The following is a 23481-nucleotide window of genomic DNA, read 5'->3' on the forward strand; positions in this document are numbered from 1 at the left end:
ATAGGTGGCAACATAAACTGTACTACCTCGTCCTGGTGAAGGGTCTCAGCCCGAAAGGTCAACTTCTATTCCTCTCCAAAGATGCTGCCTGACCTGCTGAGTTCCTGCAGTGTTTTGTGTGTGTTACTCTGGATTTCCAGCATCTCTTGTGTATATGGGTAACATGGATATCAAATTTACTTTGACTTTGACATTAACTCCACTCTTCTTTGTATAAATGCTGCATAGCTGAGAAGAGTCTCTCTTCCCACCATTACAGACATTTACACTACACACTGCACCTGCAAAGCAAACAGCATTATGAAGGACCCCACGCACCCCTCATACAAACTCTTCTCCTTCCTGCCGTGTGGGAAAAGGCACCGAAGCATTCGGGCTCTCACGACCACACTATGTAACAGTTTCTTCCCCCAAGCTATCAGACTCCTCAATACCCAGAGCCTGGACTGACACCAACTTACTGCCCTGTTGTCTTGTTTATTATTTATTGTAATGCCTGCACTGTTCTGTGCATTTTATGCAGTCCTGGTAGGTCTGTAGTCTAGTGTAGTTTTTTTCTGTGTTGTTTTTTACGTAGTTCAGTCTAGTTTTTGTACTGTGTCATGTAACACCATGGTCCTGGAAAACGTTGTCTCATTTTTACTGTGTACTGTACCAGCAGTTATAGTCGAAATGACAATAAAAAGTGACGACTTGACTAACCTCCAAAGTTCAAAGGTTAAAGCTTACCTTTGAATGATCGAATCTTTTCCATCAGGAAGCCAGCCTCCTCGATGATTTTATCTTCAATGGACCTCTTGCCCATTCCGAAATCCCGCAGAGTTGAGAGCGTGAACCTTCGCATCTGTTTCCAGGGCTCTCCATTGGACCAGACCACGCCTGCAACCAGGTGAGAGAACTTGTCAGTCCCGCATATCCAGCCTCGGGGTGATCAACGTTCTTGGGCTGAGTACCGTTTGATAGACGATTCAATCAAATCAAAGGTCATGGATCAACTGTGTTCGCCATATACAGTTACGTGTATTAGGAATTTGTTGTGTTGCCTTGGTCAGGGTGTGACATGCAACCAAAAAACAACATTCAACAATTATAAAGAGTAAATAATTATAGAAATCTTAGAGGCTGAAGGATGGATGGGGGGGGGGGTTAGGGTGGGGGATAAGTAGAATGTTTGATCAGATTAACTGCATGGGGGAAGAAGCTTTTGAGATGGTGTGAGGTTTTTTTTCTAAGGGTATAGCCCTGTGGAGCTTTCCAGAAGGAAGTTCTTTTGGAAAAGGCAGTTTGCAGGGTGGGTGGTGTTCTCACAAAGGCGGCTTTGGGCACATTCACCTTCAAAGATCGAAGTATTGAGTACAGGAGTTGGATGTCATGTTGAAGTTGTATGAGAAGTTGGTGAGGCCTAATTTGGAATATTGTGTGAAGTTTCGTCATCAGGAGAGATGTAAGATTTTTCCTGCACGCTCCTTCGTCCTGAACGCGTACAGGTCTGGCAGTGATGGTAGACTGCAGACCTGACAGTTCACTGTAGTGTCTGTACATTGTGACAGGATGCTGCACCAAACCAGACAGTAATGGTGATGTGAGGAGGCTCTCTGTGATGGTGGTGTAGAATTACATCAGTACATTATTAAGGGATTGGACACGCTGGAGGCAGGAAGCATGTTCCCGCTGATGGGTGAGTCCAGAACTAGAGGCCACAGTTTAAGAATAAGGGGTAGGCCATTTAGAACTGAGATGCGGAAAAACTTTTTCACCCAGAGAGTGGTGGATATGTGGAATGCTCTGCCCCAGAAGGCAGTGGAGGCCAAGTCTCTGGAAGCATTCACGAGAGAGTTAGATAGAGCTCCTTTAGATAGCGGTGTCAAGGGATATGGGGAGAGGGCAGGAACGGGGTACTGATTGTGTATGATCAGCCATGATTACAGTGAATGGCGGTGCTGGCTAGAAGGGCCAAATGGCCTACTCCTGCACCTATTGTCTATTGTCTATTGTCTACATATTGGGAAGATGGAAATTTACCAGTTGCTGCAGGAAGTGCATCCTCTGCCGAGACTTTCGGCTAATGAAGGAGATATGATTTCTCCACAAGGTCCTAGATGAGGAATGCTACTTCAGAAACAATGTGCAGACACCACCGTGTTGTCTGTTTAACACAGACAATCCAGCTTCTTGGCAAGTACAGCACTGCACAGGAAGAGAGCATTCATTCCTCTGTGTTGTACTAACCCCTTGTTTGAACTTCCTTTAATTCTATACCCAAACTCGGCTCTCCCAGAGCCCTGAAAATTTTCTTTTACAAGCATTTATCAAAATATCCCTTAAAGATAATTGTTCATACCACAATGCGCTGCAGTTTATAACAACTCAAATGATTTTTCTCAGACAGATTTTGAAATCAGAATTATAATCAGGTTTATTACACTGACATACAGTATGCCGTTAAATTTGTTGTTCTGCAGCAGTACATTCAACTATTAAAAACATGACTACAGGTCACAATAAGAAATAAAGGCCAATAATTAGTGCATAAAGTGAGAATAGTGACGTAGTATTCATGGGTTCATGGTCCATTTAGAAATCTGATGGTGGAGGGGAAGAAGCTGTTTCTAAAATACTGAGTGTGGATCTTCAGGCTCCTGTACCTCCTCCTTGATGGTAGCAATGAGAAGAGGGCATGTGCTGGATGATTACATTCTGCTGAAGTGGGTTTAACTCATTCTCTCTTCACCCACCTTCCATCAGGCAGGAGATACAAAAGCCCGAAAGCACATGCCACCAGACTCAAGGGCAGCTTCCACCCCAATGTTTTAAGACTATAGAACAGTTCCTTAAAATGGCCACTTGTTCTCACAGTCCACCTCATTGTAACCTTACACCATATTGATTGCCTGCACTGCACTATCTTTGTAATTGTGACACTTCATTCTGTATTCTGTTATTGTTTTCCCTTGTTCTACCTCAATGCACTGTGTAGTGATTTGATCTGTGTACATAAAGTATGAAAAGTAACTTTAAATTGGATAATAACAATAATCCTTCTTCTTCTTACAGACACATCTACATGATAAATACTTTTGCTGTACCCATGTTAACATATTCTTTTGGCATAATATCTTGATCCAAAACCAATCTGGAAAATTTATTAAGAAAAATAAGAAATGAAAACACTCTGTACACTTAAACACACTTAGCGTAACTTTACCTAGGACAGAAGGAGGAATAGGAATAACAGACACTAAAAATGTGCATAACAGTCAGATGAAACTTCTAAGGATGTATTTCATCAATGAAAACAGGAATCAGCGCTCCACGCAAGCATATTTGATGTTGATAAGAGGTACGCACCACTAAACTTAAGAGAAAGCCCAAACCAGAAAACTGAAGATATTATCAGTACTGAAGAAAAGGTTAACCAGTGGAAGAGCATGGCCCTCAGTGGAAGAGCATGGTCCTCTGTGGAAGAGCATGGTCCTCTGTGGAAGAGCATGGCCCTCTGTGGAAGAGCATGGTCCTCTGTGGAAGAGCATGGCCCTCTGTGGAAGAGCATGGTCCTCTGTGGAAGAGCATGGCCCTCTGTGGAAGAGCATGGTCCTCTGTGGAAGAGCATGACCCTCAGTAGAAGAGCATGGTCCTCTGTGGAAGAGCATGATCCTCGGTGGAAGAGCATGGCCCTCAGTGGAAGAGCATGGTCCTCTGTGGAAGAGCATGGCCCTCAGTGGAAGAGCATGGCCCTCAGTGGAAGAGCATGGTCCCCAGTGGAAGAGCATGGCCCTCAGTGGAAGAGCATGGTCCTCAGTGGAAGAGCATGGTCCCCAGTGGAAGAGCATGGTCCTCTGTGGAAGAGCATGACCCTCAGTGGAAGAGCATGACCCTCTGTGGAAGAGCATGGCCCTCAGTGGAAGAGCATGGTCCTCAGTGGAAAAGCATGGTCCTCTGTGGAAGAGCATGGTCCTCTGTGGAAGAGCATGACCCTCAGTGGAAGAGCATGGCCCTCAGTGGAAGAGCATGGTCCTCTGTGGAAGAGCATGGTCCTCAGTGGAAGAGCATGGCCCTCAGTGGAAGAGCATGGTCCTCTGTGGAAGAGCATGGCCCTCTGTGGAGGAGCATGGCCCTCTGTGGAGGACACCCCCCCTGATCTGAGCAGACTAGATGTCGACACGGAAACATCAAGCGCCTGACTCAGAGTCGCAGACCTCTTCACAGACACAGAGTTCCTTGTGGCAATGCAGGACCAAGTGGTTAACACAAAAAGTATCAGAAGTACATAATAAAAGATCAACTGATTCAAGAGGATAAATGCGGAGAATGCCAAGAGAAATAAGTAACAATCCAACGCATTACAGGATCCTGCAGCAGTTCAACTCAGTTTGATTGCTTACACAGGCGGAAGTGATAAACATCATTCACAAGATTCAAACTCATGAGAAATACCATACCTTACTATAAATCCAAGCCTTATCCAATTTTAGAGCTGATGTCCTACAAATTACTTTATGACTGATCCATTATTACAAATAGTACAATCATAACAATGGTCTGGATAAACAAGGAAGAACAACTTACTTAATAGATATAGCCATTCGAAACACACATAATCAATAAGTGAAAACACCAGAAATGTGCTGCATTTTAAAAAATTGTTTATTTACTTACTTATTTAGAGATATAACGCAGAACAACAAGCCCCACCACCCAGCAACACACCTATTTAATTCTAGCCTAATCACAGGACCATGTACAATGACCAATTAACCTACTAACTGGTACGACTTTGGACCATGCGAGGAACCTGGAGCACCCGGAGGAAACCTACACACATGGGAAGAAGGTACAAATTTTCTTACAGAGGACGTTGGAATCGAACTCCGAACTCCAACTTCCTGAGCTGTAAGAGTGTTGTGCTAACCACAACACTACCATGGCATTGTGTCCCAGATTCCAGTTATTTGCAGTCTCATTTGCCTACATACAGTACATAGGGATTGGAATTGGTTTAATATAATCAGGTATACCAAGGTATGGTGAAAAGCTTTTGTTTGTGTGCCATCCAGACAGTACGTGAGTACAATACGGTGGCAAAAAAGTAAAAATGTTATCAGGGTTGTAAGACCGGGAAACAGAATGTAAAGAACACACACTGGACACTTTATCAGGTACACCTGCATATTAGTGGAAATATCTCATCAGCCAATCACGTGGCAGCAACTCAATGCCTAAAAGCACGCAGGCATGGCCAACAGGTTCAGTTGTTGTTCAGACTGAATATCAGAATTGGGAAGAGATGAGATCTAAGTGACTTTACCATGGAATAATTGTCAGTGCCAGATGGGGTGGTTTGAGTATCTCAGAAACTGCTGATCTCCTTGGGTTTTCACTTACAGAAAATGGTGCGAGAAACAAAAAAAAAACAGAGAGCTGGCCGTAGTAAATCGAGGCAACGAGGCTTGCTGTGTTGTGTAGAGGACGATTCACCACTCATCCGAGACGCTTCTTCAGTTCTGATCCATGGTGGGTAGTTCCCTGGCTTGTAAACTCGGTCAGTTGTTTATAGGTATAGCAATCACATGAGGGCTGTTTAGGGTCATAGAGGTAATGAGGGTGTCATTAGTCTTATCTTTGCATGAATGGAGGTGTGGACTGTTGTGGAGATGCCAGGGTAGAGGCGTTAGGACTGCATTGTAACTGGCTGACTGGTGGTGTTGTACCCCACCCTCTGTTCAGGGATGGGTTTTCAGTTTGACAATGATGGGCTCTTTAACCCCCCTTTCAAACCACCTGTCCTCCCTGTCCACAATGAGCACGTCAAAGGAGTGACCCTTGTCCTTTGGGTGTAGATATACAGCCGGCTCTTGACCTGAGATGTTAGCTGCCCTGCGCTGGGCCATCTGTTTGGAAAATGTCTCACCGATATACAGTTTTCATTGCATTGGATGTGTTTATGTTTGGGTTTAGAATCCTTGGAGTGGATGAGTTTCTGTCTTGAGTGTATTGTAGGTTTGAAAGAGGGGTTAAAAAGCCATCTTTGTCAACACTACCTGTCCCTCCACTAATCTTCGAATCATTTGCAAACTTGGTAAGAGATCCATCTATTCCATCATCTAATTCCTTGATATACAGCATAAAAAGAAGCGGTTCCAACACCGACTCCTGCGGAACACCACTAGTCACTGTCAGCCAACCAGAAAAGGATCCTTTTATTCCCACTTGCTGCCTCCTATCCATCAGCCAATGCTCTAACCATGCTAGTAACTTTCCTGGAATACCATGGGCTCTTCACTTCAAAGACCTTCTGAAAGTCCAAATATATAACATCCATTGTACAAATATACAACACCTTTATTCTACTTGTAATCTCCTCAAAGAATTCCAACAGGTTCGTCAGGCAGGATTTTCCCTGAAGGAAACCATGCTGACTTTGTACTATCTCGTCCCATGTCACCAAGTGCTCCATCACTTCATCCTTAGAAATTGAATCAACCATCTTCCCAGCCACTGAGGTCAGGCTAACTGGTCTATAGTTTCCTTTCTGCTGCCACCCTCCTTCCTTCAAGAGTGCAGTGACATATGTACCCTTAGGTTTTGCAGCTTTTTGAACAACTTCTCCCTTGTAATAGCAACTGCACCCACTTCTCTTCCCTCACACCTTTCAACATCTGGCACACTGCTGGCGTGAAGACAAAACGCTCATTTAGTTCATCTGCCATCTCCTTATCCCCGGTTATTATTTCTCCAGCCTCATTTTCTAACAGTCTCATATCCACTCTCATTTCTCTTTTATTTTTTCACATACTTAAAAAAGCGTTTAGTATCCACTTTGATATTGTTTCTAGCTTGCTTTCATATTTCATCTTTTCTCTTCTAATGATCCTTTTAGTTGCTCCCTGTAGGAGCTTTTTAAAAGCTTCCCAATCCTCTATCGTCCCGCTAGTTTTTGCTTTGTTGTATGTCCTCCGTTTTGTTTTTACATTGGCTTTGACTTCCCTTATCAGCCACTTAAGTATTTCTTTGTTTTTGGAATACATATGTCCTTCTTTTCTCGCTTTTCTCAGAAACTCACCCTGTTGCTGCTCTGCTGACATCCCTGCCAGCACTTCCTTTGGCCAACTCCTCTCTCAAACCTCTGTAATTTCCTTTACCCCACTGAAATACTTTACTTTCTTCCTATCAGATTTCAAGATGAGCTCGATCATATTATGATCACTGGCTCATAAGTGTTCTTTTGCCTTAAGCTCCTTAATCACCTCCAGTCCATTACGTAACACCCAAACCAGTCTAGCTGATCCTGTAGTAGGCTCAACGACAAACTGCTCTAAAAAGCCATTTTATAGGCATTCGACAAACTCAGTCTTGAGAGATTCCTTTCCTACCTGATATTCCCAATTGACCTGTATGTTAAAATCTCCCATGACTACCATAACATTGGCTTTTGACTTGGCTTTACTATTTCCTGTTGTAATCTGTGGTCCACCGCCCAGCAACTGTTGGGAGGCCTGTATATAACTGCCATCAGGGTCCTTTTACCCTTGCAGTTTCTTAACTCAACCCACAAGGATTCAACTTCGTCCGATACTATGTCACACCTTTCTACTGATTTGATGCCATCCTTTACCAGCAGAAACACGCCACCCCCTCTAGCTATCTTCCTATCCCACTGATACAGCGTGTAACCTTGGACATTCAGCTCCCAACTACAACCATCCTTCAGCCACGATTCACAACATCATACCTGACAATAGTGCAACAAGATCATCCACCTGATTGCTTATACTGTACTCCACACATTGAGATATAACACTTTGTGTGCTGTATTTACTGTCCTCTTTGATTCTGTGTTCCTAATGTACTGTAACTCACCCTGCTGGCTGCAGTTACATCCTATGATCTGCCTACCCTTCCTGGCAGTCTGACTGCACTCTATCCTTGCTTTTTTACCATTCGTCCTACCCTCAGTCCCTTCACTCCGGTTCCCAGCTCCTGCCAAATTAATTTAAACTCTCCCGAACAGCTCTAACAAATCTGCCCAGGAGAATTTTTGTCCCCCTTGGGTTCAGGTGCAACCTGTCACTTTTGTACAGGTCGTACCTCCTCAAAAGAGATCCCAATGATCCAAGAACCCGAAGCCCTGTCCCCTGCACCAGCTTCTCAGACACACATTTATTTGCCAAATCATCTTGTTTCTACCCTCACGGGTGTGTGGCACAGGCAACAATCCAGAAATTACTACCCGGGAGGTCCAGCTTCTCAGATTTCTACCTAGCTCTCTAAATTCTCTTTTCAGGACCTCATTTCTTTTCCTTCCTGTGTCATTGGTACCAATATGTACTAAAACATCTAGCTGCTCTCCCTCCCTCTCTAAAATGCTGTGGAGGTGATCCGCGAAGTCTTTGACCCTGGCACCTGGGAGGCAACATACCATCCGGGTGTCCCGTTCACGTCCACAGAGTCTCCTGTCTGTTCCCCTCACTGTCGAGTCTCCTATCACTACCACTCCACTCTTCTCCCCCTTTACCTTCTGCACCACGGACCCATGCTCAATGCCAGTAACCTGGTTTCTGTGCACGGGTACTGACTGTGTAAGCTGTGTTTAAAGATAAATACAGATTTTGAGCAGAATCATTTTTTGCATGTTAGCATATGGTAGACATGTTTTTACATTTTGGGGGAGCCAGAAGGAATATTGTGCCTAAGAGGGTCACTGGCAAGTATAAAGGTGCTTTAGGGGGTTGTGGGTGATGCACCATCAATAACTCACGCCGAGACTTAGGAAGTGAGATTATCGGCTTTTATTGACTGAAGGACAACACTACATCCTGGGGAAAATGAGGGAGAGCAGCAGGCCACAGTCGCCTTTATACAGGGGTCTGTGGGAGGAGCCACAGGAGCAGTCAGCAGGGTCTTGGGAGGAGCCACAGGAGCAGTCAGACAGGTATATCTAGTTCACCACAGTGGGCAAGCAGGAAAGTCCTGGGGGGGGGGGGGTAGGCTGAAAAAGGTTGGGAAACACTGAGTCACGCCAAGCCCCAGGAATGGGCTTTGCGATCTACAAGGTAAATCAATCGCTGGAATCTCTTGGTTTAATGAAAGAGATGCTGTTTTTCTTGGAGCCTTTCCTTATCTAATGTAACCTTTCAGCTCTCTCTAGGACTTACAAAAAAACACTCTTGTATTTACACCTCCCTGTGTATATGATTTTGAAACTTGCCCTCATTGCTGCGTGTGTCCTGGCCCTGTTACAAGGATTTTTCAGCAGCACCTTTGATGGTGCGTCTGTGGCGAACAGCAGGCACCAAAGGCTGGCTTCAAAGGCAAAGCAAGGCTGAGCAGCGAGCCCCTCCTGACCACTCACCAACACACCAGGGCAGACTGATGTGATTGGTTGTGCATCGTACCCGATGGCGACAGTGAAAGGCAGTATGGGAGAGTTTTTCAAGTGGAAAGGCCATTGTACTCTCTCAACCTCCGAAGTCGGAGTGCAATGGGAGAAATTTTCGTCACAGACTGGTGATAGTGGCGACCCTGACTTCTTCCATACCTTGTCCCGCCCTTTGCTCCCCACAAAGTGTCGCAGAACCGCATTCTTGGTGGTCGGATTTCACTGTTGATCCAATCTCATGCCTATCTCACAAGGGTAACTTACAGGTTTGGGGCAAACACAGGGGCAAACTACAGTGCCAATTTACTTACAGGTTTGTGCGTCTTTGTAGGTGGAAACCAGGGTACCCAGTGGAAATTTACCCAGTCAAAGGAGGAACGTTTAACTTCCACACAGACAGTGGCCAAGGGCAGGAATGGACCTGGCTTGTTACAGCTGTCAGATGGCAACACAACTAATGACCCCACGACTGCCCAGTCCACACAGTCACTTCCCCCGTGGTGGGAAATCAATAAGACAGGTTTAAGAGGAAGCTGAGCAGCACGGTGCATAGTGGTTCGCGTAATGTTTTACAGCATCACCGGTCTGGGTTCAATTCCCACCTCCGTCTGTAAGGAGTTTGTACGTTCTCCCCATGATCACGTGGGTTTCATCTAAGCCTTCCAAAGACGTACAGGTAAGTTGTGTGCATGCTTCACTGGTACCGGAAACATGTGTGCAGTCCTCGCTGATCTGATTTGACGCAAACAACACATTTCGCTGTACGTTTCGATGCACGTAAGACCACAGACCATAAGACATAGGAGCAGACAGGCCATTCAGCCCATCGAATCTGCTCTGTGTTCCATCATCACTGATCCCCAAACCCACTCAACCCCACACACCTGCCTTCTCGCCATATCCTTTGATGCCCTGACCAATCAAGAAACTATCAACTTCCGCTTTAAATATCCTTGTGGACGTGGCCTCCACCGCACTGTGGCAGGGCGTTCCACAGATTTACTACTCTCTGGCTAAAAACGATCCTCCTTACCTCTGTTCTAAAAGGTTGCCCCTCAAGTTTGAGGCTGTGCCCTCTAGTTCTGGATAGCCCCACCATAGGAAAGACCCTCTCCATGTCCACCCTATCTAGTCCTTTCAACATTCAGTAGGTTTCAATGAGATTCCACCGCCCCCCCCCACTCCCACCTGCATTCTTCTAAATTCCAGTCATTACAGGCCCAAAGCTGCCACTCTCCTTATACTTTAACCCCTTAATTCCTGGAATTATCCTTGTAATCCTCCTCTGGACTCTCTTCAATGATAACACATCCTTTCTGAGATATGGGGCCCAAAACTGTTGACAGTACTCCGTGCAGCCTGTCTTATAAAGCCTCAGCATTATCTCCTTGCTTTTACGAGGGATGATTGATATGTTCATGGTCTAGGGTAGAAGGAGTCAATTTTAGAAAACCTAGCACATTTATTTTTCAACATATTCCCCTCCTACATTTACACACTTAGTCCAGCGGTCGTGGAGCATATGGATCTTGGACCTCCAGAAAGTGTCCACAGATGGGTGATTGATAAGTTTGTGGCCTAAGCTAGAAGGAGATGAGTTATACAGCTCTCGTTACATGCACATGCAGGTCAACTCCTTGAGTGATTATGCAGAAAGTTTGAAGTTAATAACTCATCTCCTTCTACCTTAGAGCATGAACATCAATTACCCCTGCTGTGGACACTTTCTGGAGGTCCAAGATCTGTATGCTCCACGACCGCTGGGCTAAGTGTGTAAATGTAGGAGGGGACTATGTTGAAAAATAAATGTGCTAGGTTTTCTAAAATTGAATCCTTCTACCTTAGGCCACGAACCTATCAATCACCCCTCGCATTTGAGGTCTTCCCTTTCTTCAAATTCAGGTTCAATTTTTCATCATGTACATCGAAGCATAGAGTGAAATGCATTGTTTGCATTAACAACCAGCACAACCTAAGGATGTGTTTTGGGGACAATTGTTGCCACACATTCCATCGCTAACATAGGTCAAAGTTCTCGGTGCACTTAATTATCAAAGCATATATAAATTATAAATCCTTGAGATTCATCTGTTTACAGGCAGCCGCAAGACAAGAAACCCAAAAGAACCCAATTTAAAAAAAAGACCAACGCCCAGTGCAGAGAGAAAAAATTCATAATTCATGCTAACAATAATAAATAGCAAGCAGCAGCATTCAGGACGACAGTGAGTTCCCTAGACCTGAAGCTCAGAGCAGCCGGAGCAGGACACAGCGTCAGCCTCAGTTCATCACACGGCAGGGCAAATCATCACCAGTGTCGCAGACACAAGGCCCAGAGCAGGACACAGCGTCAGCCTCAGTCCCTGACCCTGGCACCTGGGAGGCAACATACCATCTGGGTGTCCCGTTCATGTCTCCTGGCTGTTCCCCTGTTCTTCCTCTTTCCCTTCTGCACCACGGACCCACGCTCAGTGCCAGTAACCCGGTCTCCATTGCATTCCCCTGGGAGGTCACCCCCACAAGGGTATCCAAAAGAGTACAGATATCTTTGAGGGAATGGCCACAGGGGTACACTGCGCCAACTGCCTATTCACGTTTCCATTTATCCTGACAGTCACTCAGCTGCTTGTCTCCTGCAGCTTCAGGGTGACTACTTTCCTGTAGCTCTGATTGATTATCTCTTCACTCCCCTCTACAATCCGAAGATCATCCAGCTGCTGCTCCAGATCCCTAATATAATCTTCAAGCAGCTGCAGCCCGATACACTTCACGCAGACGGTGTTCACTGCGACACTCTGGGTCTCTCAGGACTCCAACATCCGGCATGAAGAACACACAACAGCCATTTACTACTCTAGGTGCAGTAAGAGAGAAAACGGGACCCTTAACAAAAGCTTACCCAGGGCCGATGCCTTTTTCGAGCTGAAGCCTCTTTCGATCCAAAGCCCGACACTCCTACTCTCACCTCTGGCCAACTCCCAACAACAGCCGCCCTTCTGTGCGTTTAAACAAGCATCGCTGACCTGCAGAAAACCTCGTGACTGCGGCCTGCTCCTGCCACTGACTGGGCTGTCAGACACCACTTGGAGTCATGTGAGCAGTTTTGGGCCATTTATCTAAGAAAAGATGAGCTGGCATTGGAGAAGGTCCACGAGAATGATCCCACTATTATCATAGGAGGAGTGTTCAATGACTCTGAGCCTCCACATACTGGAGTCTAGAAGAATGAGGGGTGAATCTCATTGAAACCAATTGAATATTGAAAGGCCTGGATGTGTGGATTGGAGAAGATTTTTCCTATAGTGGTGGAGTCTAGGGCCAGAGAGCACATCCTTAGAATTAAGCATGTCCGTTCAGAACAGGGGTGAGGAAAAATGTCTTTAGCCAGAAGGTGGTGAATATGTGAATTCATTGCCAGAGTGTGCTGTGGACGCCAAGTCACTGGGTATATTTTGGTAGGTTCCTGATAATAAAGGCATCAGAGGTTATAGAGAGAAGGCAGAAGAATAGAGTTGAGAGGGATAATAAGGATAATGATGGAAGTTGCTCGATGGGCTGAGTGGCCTCATTTTGCTCCTATGTCTTATGGTCTAATGCTGTAATCTGAAGCAAAATTGAGATACTGGGGTCCTCAAATGGACAGGCAGCATCTGTGGAGGGAAGTAGATAGTTGACATTTGGGTCAAGACCCTTCATCGAGACCACGTGTTCCCAACCTGGGGATCTTGACCCAAAATGTCACCTGTCCATTTCCCTCCACCTTTTGAGTTGCTCCCGGTAGGTTTCTTGATAATGCCGCTTGTCATTATTACCATGACGATCGACAACAAATGATAGGATGGTAACTGCCTGAATTATTACATTTTGTTTTCTTTTTTGCTTCAGATTTTTTTCACTGTCATCCTACCCTGTGGCATAATTGGAATGAGTTATTCTAAAATGTGCTCCCACCTCATTTCCCTGCACAGTGCCATCGTGGCATAACCTTTCACAGTCCTTGTGAACTGGTTCAATTCCAGCTGCTGTCTGTACCTTCTCCCCCTGACTATGCAGGTTTCCTCTGGGTGTTCTGGTATCCTCCCACAGGCCATAAGACATAGGAGCAGTATTAGGCAATTCAGTCCACTGCCATTCCATCCTGTCTGATTTATTATCCCTCTCAACCCCACTCTCTTTCCTTCTCCCCGTAATCTTTGGGACCCTTACTATCAAACTCTGCTTTAAATATACCTACTGACAAGAGAAGGGGCGAAGGCAGACCACTGGCGCAGCAAAAGCAGTTGCTTCAGGCAGGCGGGACTCATCAGCCTTGGACAGCAGCCTGTCCAGGAGAGGGAAAACTCTGATTTTAAACCTCCGCTGCCTTGCGGCCATACCCACCCATGGGAAAGGCTTTGGGAGTAAACCCTGAGGAAGAAATCCGGAGCCGGGGCCCCTGAGGCAGTTTGATGTTGTTTACAACTTCACTCTGGCAACCCCTGTGACGACACTGGTGCCGAGCTGTATCGGTGCTTGTCCTTCCCCTGGACTCCATCAGTGATGTGGAGAGGGGGAACCCACTGCACGGGCAACAGCCGGTTCTCCAAATCTTCCTGCCAGGCTTGTGCCTGGAGAGGACACGGTCCACCAGAGGCGCAAACCCATGATCCCCTGGGATCGACGGCCGCCTTTCCCCTTTCCAACCATGAGATTCATTTTCTTGTGGGCATTCACAGTAAGTACAAGAAACACAATAGAATCAACGAAAGACCACACCCTACAGGATGGACAAGCAATCAATGTGCAAAAGACACTGAGCTGTGCCTTAGCGTTGCATTCCTGCCTTTACATTCTGGTTCTCAAACTATTATTAATTTGTGGCGATGGCGTTGGAATTTGCGGGCTGCCCCAGCATATCCTTGGACGGTGTTGGTCCTTGATGTCATCAACACATTACGCTGTGTTTTGATGGTTTGATGTACTTGCGATAAATAAAACAAACCTTAATCGTTTAACAATGAATTGCATGCAATCTGATCCACTATTACATTAACGATACAAACAGATCATTCAAAATAAGAAGGGTACTCTGTGTCTCAACACAGCAGCTCAAACAACATTCTTCTAGGAAAGGTTAGACAATTTAAAAATAAGTATTAAATAAGTTACCAGATCCTTCTTTAAGAACGTTCATGATTGGGACATCAGGTCTGCCTAGGAATTCGTCGGCGTAGTTAATCAGTGCATTCCTCACTGTGTTGTAGCCTGCTAGCACCACCACTTTCTCCGGGCCAAGTCTCACGGAATACACCGAGCCATACTTCTCAGACAGCTGGAAACGAAAGAGAGGAACTTCATTCATCGTTCCGCTTGCACACCTGTTCGTTGTTGCAAATATCTAATCAGCCAATCATGCGGCAGCCTTGTTAATGAGAGAGGTCGGAGGCCAGACTGGTTCAAGCAGACAGGAAGACAACAGAAACTTGAATAATCACGCACTACAAAGGAGATGTGCAGAAGAGTGTCTCTGAATGCACATGTCGAGGAGGGTCTACAGCAGCAGAAGACCAGGAACATACACCCAATGGCAACTTTATTAGGCACAGTAGGTGGCCAATGACTGCAGTTCATTACATCTGCAAATCTTCAAATCCTTTCTGTTTAAATTGCCTTCTTCAAACCCTATCTCTCCCATCGGATTTTCAGTGCTCAAAATCCCTCTTCAAAGTCTTTCTGACTTTCAATCTGATGAACTATTCCTCACTTCCTTCATTCTCCTGCTCCCTCCCTCATTACCATTATTACTGCCCTGTGCAGGGGCAGGCACGATGGCGTAATGCTTTAGCTCAGACGATTGGTGCTCGATTCCCACCACAGTCTTTAAGAGGTTTGTACATTCTCCCTGTTAGAGGGTGAGTTTCTTCCAGATGCTCTGGTTTCTTCCCACATTCCAAACAGATATAAGGTCAGAAAGTTGTGGGTATACAGTGTTGACATCAGAGGGAGGGTGATGGTTGTGGGCTGCATCCAACACAACCCTCGAACTGTTGATGCAAATGACACATTTCACTGTATGCTTCAATGTTTTGATGTGTATATGACAAATACAGTTAATCATTAATCTTTAAACTTTAATTCTTAATCAGCTTTTCTTTACTCCCTCACTAAACATCTATTATGATGGCTCTGGGCCTACACTCACTGGAATTCAGAAGTATGAGGGGGATAATCTCATTGAAACCAAATGACTGTTGAAAGCCCTCTATGTAGTGGATGTGGAGAGGATGTTTCCTATGGTGAGGGACTCTAGGGTTAGAGGACACAGCCTCAGAATAGAGAGACATCCATTTAGAATGGAGATGAGAAGAAATTTCTTTAGCCAGAGGGTGGTGAACCTGTGGAATTTACAGCCGGCTGTGGAGGCCAAGTCATTGTGTATATTTAAGGCAGAGGTTGATAGATTCTAGATTGCTCAGGGCGTGAAGGGATATGGGGAGATGGCAGGAGATTTGGGCTTCAATCAGCCATGATGAAATGGTAGAGCAGATTCGGTGGGCCAAATGGCATCATTCTGCTCCTATATCTTATAGTCGTATGCTGTATTCTTAATCCCCCTTCCCCACCTCCTATTTGCCCTTGACAATACCTTTTAGTGCCTGGAAATTAGCCCCCAAGTGATTGTCAATGCGAGCCGATCCTTCTTTCTCTCCCTTAACTCTCGAGATCACTTTGCAATGTTAAATTTGTTGTAGATAAAAGATAAGCACAATCAGGAAAGCTCACCAACACCCCAATGTTCTGAGGAGGCTGAAGAGAGCTGCACTGTGCTGTCTCTGCTCATGCCATTCTGCAGTACAGAGAAGCGATCACCCCAACAAGCTGCATCGCTACGGAAACTGCATAGTGATGGGCAGGAAGGCTCTGCAACGGATAACTGACTAACGCATCACCGACACCAATGATCCCACAAAAGTAACATCATGAAAGCTCCCACCTATCCTGCTCACATCCTTCAGGGAGGAGGCTACATAGCATCCACACCAGGAAGTATCGAGGAGGGCGGACAAGGGAGAGGCAGTGGATGTCATTTACTTGGACTTTCAGAAGGTGTTTGATAAGGTGCCACACATGAAGCTGCTTATCAAGATAAAATCCTATGGCGTTACAGGAAAGATACTGGGTTGGATAGAGGAATGGCTGACAGGCACGAGGCAGCGAGTGGGAATAAAGGAGCCTTTTCTGGTTGGCTGCCAGTGACTAGTGCTGTTCCTCAGGGGTCAGTATTGGGATCTCTACTTTTCCCATTGTTTGTCAATGATTTAGATAATGGAATTGATGGCTTTGTGGCAAAGTTTGCGGACATAACAAAGATGGGTGGAGGGGTAGGTAGTGTTGAGGAAGCAACGTGATTGCAGCTGAACTTAGACAAATTGGAAGGATGGGTAAAAAAAGTGGCAGATGGAATACAGTGTTGGGAAATGTATGATAATGCATTTGGTAAAAGGAACAATTGTGCAGACTATTATCTAAATGGGGAGAAGATTCAAACATCAGAGGTGCAGAGCTGCAAGACTCCCAGAAGGTTAATTTACAGATTGAGTCTGTGATAAAGAAGGCAAGTGTAATGTTGGCATTTATTTGTAATTGAATATAAAAACAAGGAGATAATGCTGAGCCTTTTTCAGACAGTAGTCAGACGCTCTCAGAGTATTGGCCCCATATCTCAGAAAGGATTGTTGCCATTGCACAGAGTCCAGAGGAGGTTCACGAGGGTGATTCTGGGAAGGGTTTAATGTGGTTGTACTCACTGGAATTTAGAAGAATGCAGGGGATCTCACTGAAACAGGAACCGCTTCTTTCCCTCCATCATCCAATTTCTGAATGGACACTCAACCCATGAACACTACCTCACTACCTCTTTTCCCTCTTTTGGCACAACTTACTTAATTTAATTTTTAAAACCTATATATACTTCTACTGATAATTTACATTTTTTATTATTATGCATGGCAGTGTACTCCTGCTGCATAACAACACATTTCATGACATATGCTGGTGCTATTAAATCCTTAGGGTGTGTTGGTTGTTAACACGGATGATGCATTTCACTGTGTGTCTCAATGCACATGTTATAACTAAAACAAATCTGATCTGAACTGACTCTCGTGCACAGGGAATCTCTGTGAGATCTCTGCGGACAGTGCAGTTCCTAGTTGGAACCAGGTCACTGTGAGAACCGTGGGGAATTTCCCCCCAGATCTACAGTGAACCCCAAAGGCTCAATGATACCAGACATCACAGATCCCTTCTTACCTCCACCAGAGATTTGTAGAGTCTTTTCAGGTCCAGCTGGTGAAGGTTGCCGATAACTGGCAGGGGTGTGGGTCCCGGAGGGTAGTTCAATTGCGATTTGCCTCCCAGTCCAACGAAGACGTACAGCAGGAAGATCACAATTAGGGAATAAATGAGCAGCGTCGTGACGAGGCTTGACGGGAGCAAGTCAAAGACAGCCATTCTGTGAAAGTCTGAATTTGCAAAGCAAGATGTCTCTGTTAGGTCCGCCCTCCTGGGCGGGAATCAGCCTCACTAAATCTATGCTAGGCCTTGATACTCCAGTCTTTGCCTGGTTGGATACTCATATCGACTCCAAAGCAGTCACATTCCTGAACATAAAAGCAGCGACATGTTGACCGGCACAGATTCCCGTCCCTCTGCAAACTACGGTCGTTGGACTTTTGATCCTCAAACAGGCTGCAGCCGCAGCTCAGAGCGAGAAAAAATCTGCTTCACTGCAGTGTGCCGTAAACCATTCCCAGCCCAGCAGAAATCATTGCCCAGTATAAAGCCCTATCCCCAGCAGAAAGCCCATCCACCACTGCAGAAACAATTTCCCAGTTAAAAAGAACCCTTCCCTAGTATAAAGCCCTGCCTCCAGCAGAAATCCCTTCCACTCCAGCAGAAAACAATTTGCCCGGCAGAATACCCTCTTCCAACCAGCACATCTTTCTCACACAAAGTTCTTCAATTTATGATTAAAACTATCACTTCAAAGTTCGAAGTAAATTTATTCTCAAAGTGTGCAAATGTCACTGTATTTATTTGCCTGAGATTCATTTTCCTGTAGGTATTCACAGTAGAACAAAGAAACACAACAGAGTCAGTGAAAAACTATACACAAAGACTGACAAACAACCAACGTGCAAAAGTATCAATTGCACTAACGTGGACTTGACTCATTGAGAGAGATTTCATTGACATAGTTAAATTCTGCTACCAAGACTGTACGTAGGCTACAGTGATATCATGGGATCTTAGTTTTAAGGCGAGAGAAGGAATGTTTGAAGGGTCTGTCGATAAGTCTCATACCCAGAGACGTTTGGGCCTCTTTTGCAAGCAGGCACAATACTGACATTTAAGGGGCATTTAGACACTGATGGGAACATGAGGGAATGGAAGTGTGTGGCTATTGTGCAGGCAGACAGGCTCAGTTTAACTTGACATCTTGGTCTGCATTTCATTGGGTGGGGACTGTAGCATTTGTTTCTGTACAGTACTGTCTATGTTCATTAACAATACTGTGGAGTGGCTACACTTGAGGAGTTTGAGGAGAAAACCAGGCTCTCCACACAGCTTTAGACCACCTAGACAACACAAATACCTACATCAGGGTGCTGTTTTTCGACTATAGCTCAGTGAAACCCAATACTGCACAGGACCGAAAGAAGCTACAGAGGGTTGTAAATCTAGTGTGATCTATTTTCGGCACTAGCCTACAAAGTACCCAGGACATTTTTAGGGTGTGGTGTCTCAGAAAGGCTGTGTCCATTATTAAAGACCTCCAGCACCCAAAGCATGCCATTTCTCACTGGTAGGAGATACAGAAGCCTGAAGGCACACACTCAGCGATTCAGGAACAGCTTCTTGCCCTCTGCCATCCGATTCCTGAATGGACATTGAAGCTTTGGACATTACCTCACTTTTTTTAATATACTTTTTTTCTGTTCTTGCACATTTTTAAAATCTATTCAATATACGTAATTGATTTACTTGCTTGTTTATTATTGTGTTTTATTTTATTTATATTTCTCTCTGCTAGATTATGTATTACATTGAACTGCTGCTGCTAAGTTAACAAATTTCACACCACATGCCGGTGATAATAAACCTGATTCTGATTCTGATTTGGTATGTCACTCTTGCACATTTCTACAGATGTACCGTGGAGAGAACATTCTGACTGGTTTCATCACTGTCTGGTCTGGAGGGGCCACTGCACAGGATTGGGAAAAGCTGTAGCAAGCTGTAAACTGAACCTGCTCCATCATGGGCACTGACTTCCCAGCATCCAGGAGATCGTCAGGGAGTGATGTGACCACTGAGTTGTGCTCTGCTACTGTAGCCCATCAACTCCTATCTCCTTTACCGTAGCATTGGAGAGAGATAGGAATGGACAAGTTAGGAAAGTGTTTAGTTGGAGTTAGGGGATATCAGGCAGGAACTTGGAAGCATAAATTGGGAACAGATGTTCTCAGGAAAATGTATGGCAGAAATATGGCAAATGTGGCATTTTGCGTAGGTACATTCCAATGAGACAGGGAAATGATGGTAGGGTACAGGAACTGTGGTATAAAAAGGCTGTTTTAGTCAAGAAGAAGAGAAAAGCTTATGGAAAGTTCAAAAAACTGGGAAAGATAGAGATTTAGAAGATTATAAGGCTAGCAGGAAGGGGTTTAAGAATGAAATTCGGAGAGCCAGAAGGGGCCATGAGAAAGCCTTGGCGAGCAGGATTAAGGAAACCCCCAAGGCATTCTACAAGTATGTGAAGAGCAAGAGGATAAGACATGAGAGAATAGGACCAATCAAGTGTGACAGTGCAGAAGTGTGTATGGAACTGCAGGAGATAGCATAGGTACTTAATGAATACTTTACTTTAGTATTCACTATGGAAAAGGATCTTGGTGTTTGTAGGGATGACTTACAGCATATAGATACAGCATATGAAAAGCTTGAGCATATAGATATTAAGATAGAGGATGTGCTGGAGCTTTTGGAAAGCATCAGGTTGGGTAAGTCTCCAGAACCTCAGGCTGCTGTGGGAGGTGAGGGAGGAGATTGCTGAGCCTCTGGCGATGATTTTTGCATCATCAATAGGGATGGGAGAGGTTCCGGAGGATTGGAGGGTTGTGGATGTTGTTCCCTTTATTCAAGAAAGGGAGCAGAGATAGCCCAGGAAATTATAGACCAGTGAGTCTTACTTCAGTGATTTGGTAATTTGATGGAAAAGATCCTGAGATGCAGGATTTATGAACATTTGGAGAGGCATAATATGATTAGGAATAGTCAGCATGGCTTTGTCAAAGGCAAGTCGTGCCTTACGAGCCTGACTGAATTTTTTGAGGATGTGACTAAACACATTGATGAAGGTAGACCAGTAGATGTAGCATATATGGATTTCAGCAAGGTATTTGATAAGGTACCCCATGCAAGGCTTATTGAGAAAGTAAGGAGGCATGGGATCCAAGGGGACATTGCTTTGTGGATCCACAATTGGCCTGCCCACAGAAGGCAAAGTGTGATTGTAGACAGGTCATATTCTGCATGGAGTTGGTGACCAGTGGTGTGCCTCAAGGATCTGTTCTGGGACCACTACTCTTTGTGATTTTTATAATTGATGTGGATGAGGAAGTGGAGGGATGGGTTGGTAAATTTGCTGATGACACAAAGGTTGGGAGTGTTGCGGATAGTGTGGAGGGCTGTCAGAGGTTACAGCGGGACATTGATAGGATGCAAAACTGACTGAGAAGTGGCAGATGGAGATATCTCAACCCAGATAAGTGTGAGGTGGTTCATTTTGGTAGGGTAAATATGATGGCAGAATATAGTATTAATGGTAAGACTCTTGACAGTGTGGAGGATCAGAGGGATCTTGGGGTCCAAGTCCATAGGACACTCAAAGCTGCTGTGCAGGTTGACTCTGTGGTTAAGAAGGCATACAGTGCATTGGCCTTCTCAATCATGGGATTAAACTTAGGAGCCAAGAGGTAATGTTGCATCTATATAGGACCCTGGTCAGACCCCACTTGGAGCACTGTGCTCAGTCCTGGTCACCTCACTACAGGAAGGATGTGGAAACTATAGAAAGGGTGCAGAGGAGATTTACAAGGATGTTGCCTGGATTGGGGAGCATGCCTTATGAGAATAGGTTGAGTGAACTGAGAGGTGACCTGATAGAGGTGTATAAGATGATGAGAGGCATTGATCGTGTGGATAGTCAGAGGCTTTTCCCCAGGGCTGAAAAGGCTAACACGAGAGGGCACAGTTTTAAAATGCTTGGAAGTAGGTACAGAGGAGATGTCAGGGGTAAGTTTTTATGCAGAGTGGTGAGTGTGTGGAATGGGCTGCCGGCAATGGTGGTGGAGGTGAACACGATAGGGTCTTTTAAGAGACTCCTGGATGGATAAAGGAAGCTTAGAAAAATAGAGGGCTATGGGTAACACTAGGTAATTTCTGAAGTAAGTACATGGTTGACACAGCTTTGTGGGCCGAAGGGCCTGTATTGTGCTATAGGTTTTCTTTGTTTCTATGTTTCTAACTTCAAGGTTCAGCTTGTTGTACATTCCGCACACCCCTACTTTAGCGTGTGGTTATTTGAGTTACTGTTTCCTTCCCGTCAGCTTAAACCAGTCTGGCCATTCTCAATAAAAATATGCTTTTCCCCGCAGAACTGCTGCTCACTGGATGTTTCTATTCTCTTGTTTGTTTTTCAGGACATTCTTGTACGCTCCAGAGACTGTTGTGTGTGATAATCAGGAGTTTCTGAAATACTCAAGCCACCCTGTCTGGCACCAACAATCATTCTGCTGTCAAGGTCACATTTCTCCCCCATTCTGATGCTTGGCCTGAATAATATCTGAAAGTCTTGACCAAGTCTGCATACTTTTATACATTGAGTTGCTGCCACATGATTGGCCAATTATACATTTGCATTAACAAGCAGTACCTAATAAAGTGGCTACTGAGTGTATGTCATTGGTAACAAACCTGATTCAACATGGTGGATACTTCTGTCATGTCAATGGTGGGAGGGGGTGTGGTGGAGGATGAGATTATATTTCTGAACGGTTTGTGCCCCTGCATCTCTCGGTCGGTCATCGCCAACTGTAGAAGTTCATCATCACGTTACTGTTTGTCAGGCTATGCTTCCTGCACACTGACTGTCATGTTGTCTATGTACGAGGAGTTTCTACACTCAGAGATTAGCCCCCTTGGTATGAACATCGAATTCTCCAGCTTCTGGTAATTCCCTCCCTCTCCCTTCCCCCATCCCACCTTCACTCTGTCTCCTCTTCAAGCTGCCTATCACCTCTCTCATGATTCTGCCATCTTCCACTACCCATAGTGTTTTCCCCTTACATTCCTTCTTCACCTCTCCTGCCTATCCCCTCCCTGCTTCCCCTCCCCCACCCCTTGATCTTTCCTCTGATTGGTTTTTCACCTGGCACCTTCCACCCTCCCCCCATGTTCTTTATAGGGCCCCTGCCCCCTCCTTCTTCAGTCCTGACAAAGGGTCTCGGCCTGGAACATTGACAGCTCATTTCAACGGATGCTGCCCGATCTGCTGAGTTCATCCAGCTTGTTTGTACGTGTTAATTTGACCACAGCATCTGCAGTGTACTTTCTGTTTACTTCATTAGCCTCAGAGGATTTAACAGTATTCAGGGGATCTCTCTCTCTCTCTCTCTCTCTCTCTCTCTCTCTCTCGCTCTCCCCCCCCCAACCTAACTCCTTGCCCCTTCTCTCTATCCCCTCCTCCCCGCACTCTTCTCTCTCTCTCTTTTTCTCAACCTAACTCTCTCTCTCTTTCACCCACACTCTCTCACTTTCGCTCTCCCTTGTCCCGGTCTCACCTTTCTCCCCTCCCCTCTCGTCCTCCTTTCTTCAGCCGCTTACCTGTCTGGTGAACTTGCCTGAGGGAACTGCCACCCAGCAGACCCCATTTACAAAGTCACCCTTGTCCTTTCCACACTAGACTGTTCCATTTTGACTTCACCAAGGTCGGAAAGGTTTATGTGCTGTTATTGTGATTTCCTGTAGGAATATATTCATGAGTTTTCCAGACCAGTCTC

At 45.2% G+C, this 23481-nt stretch overlaps 1 protein-coding gene across 1 annotated transcript in view; it reads right to left on the bottom strand.

The window, feature by feature from the left end:
- The window catches only part of LOC140720096 (cytochrome P450 2K1-like), a 36187-nt gene extending 18099 nt beyond the window's left edge, over nt 1-18088 (bottom strand). The window contains exons 1-3 of the mRNA XM_073034997.1: nt 17669-18088; nt 14525-14687; nt 730-879 (exon numbers count right to left, since the gene is read on the bottom strand). Of these exons, the coding sequence (XP_072891098.1) occupies nt 730-879; nt 14525-14687; nt 17669-17869 (514 nt within the window). The 5' untranslated portion in view covers nt 17870-18088. The remainder of the gene's footprint in view (nt 1-729; nt 880-14524; nt 14688-17668) is intronic.
- Between the last annotated feature and the right edge of the window lie 5393 nt (nt 18089-23481).

The sequence above is a fragment of the Hemitrygon akajei genome, chromosome 2 (genome assembly GCF_048418815.1).
Source record: "Hemitrygon akajei chromosome 2, sHemAka1.3, whole genome shotgun sequence".
NCBI classification, from domain to species: domain Eukaryota; kingdom Metazoa; phylum Chordata; class Chondrichthyes; order Myliobatiformes; family Dasyatidae; genus Hemitrygon; species Hemitrygon akajei.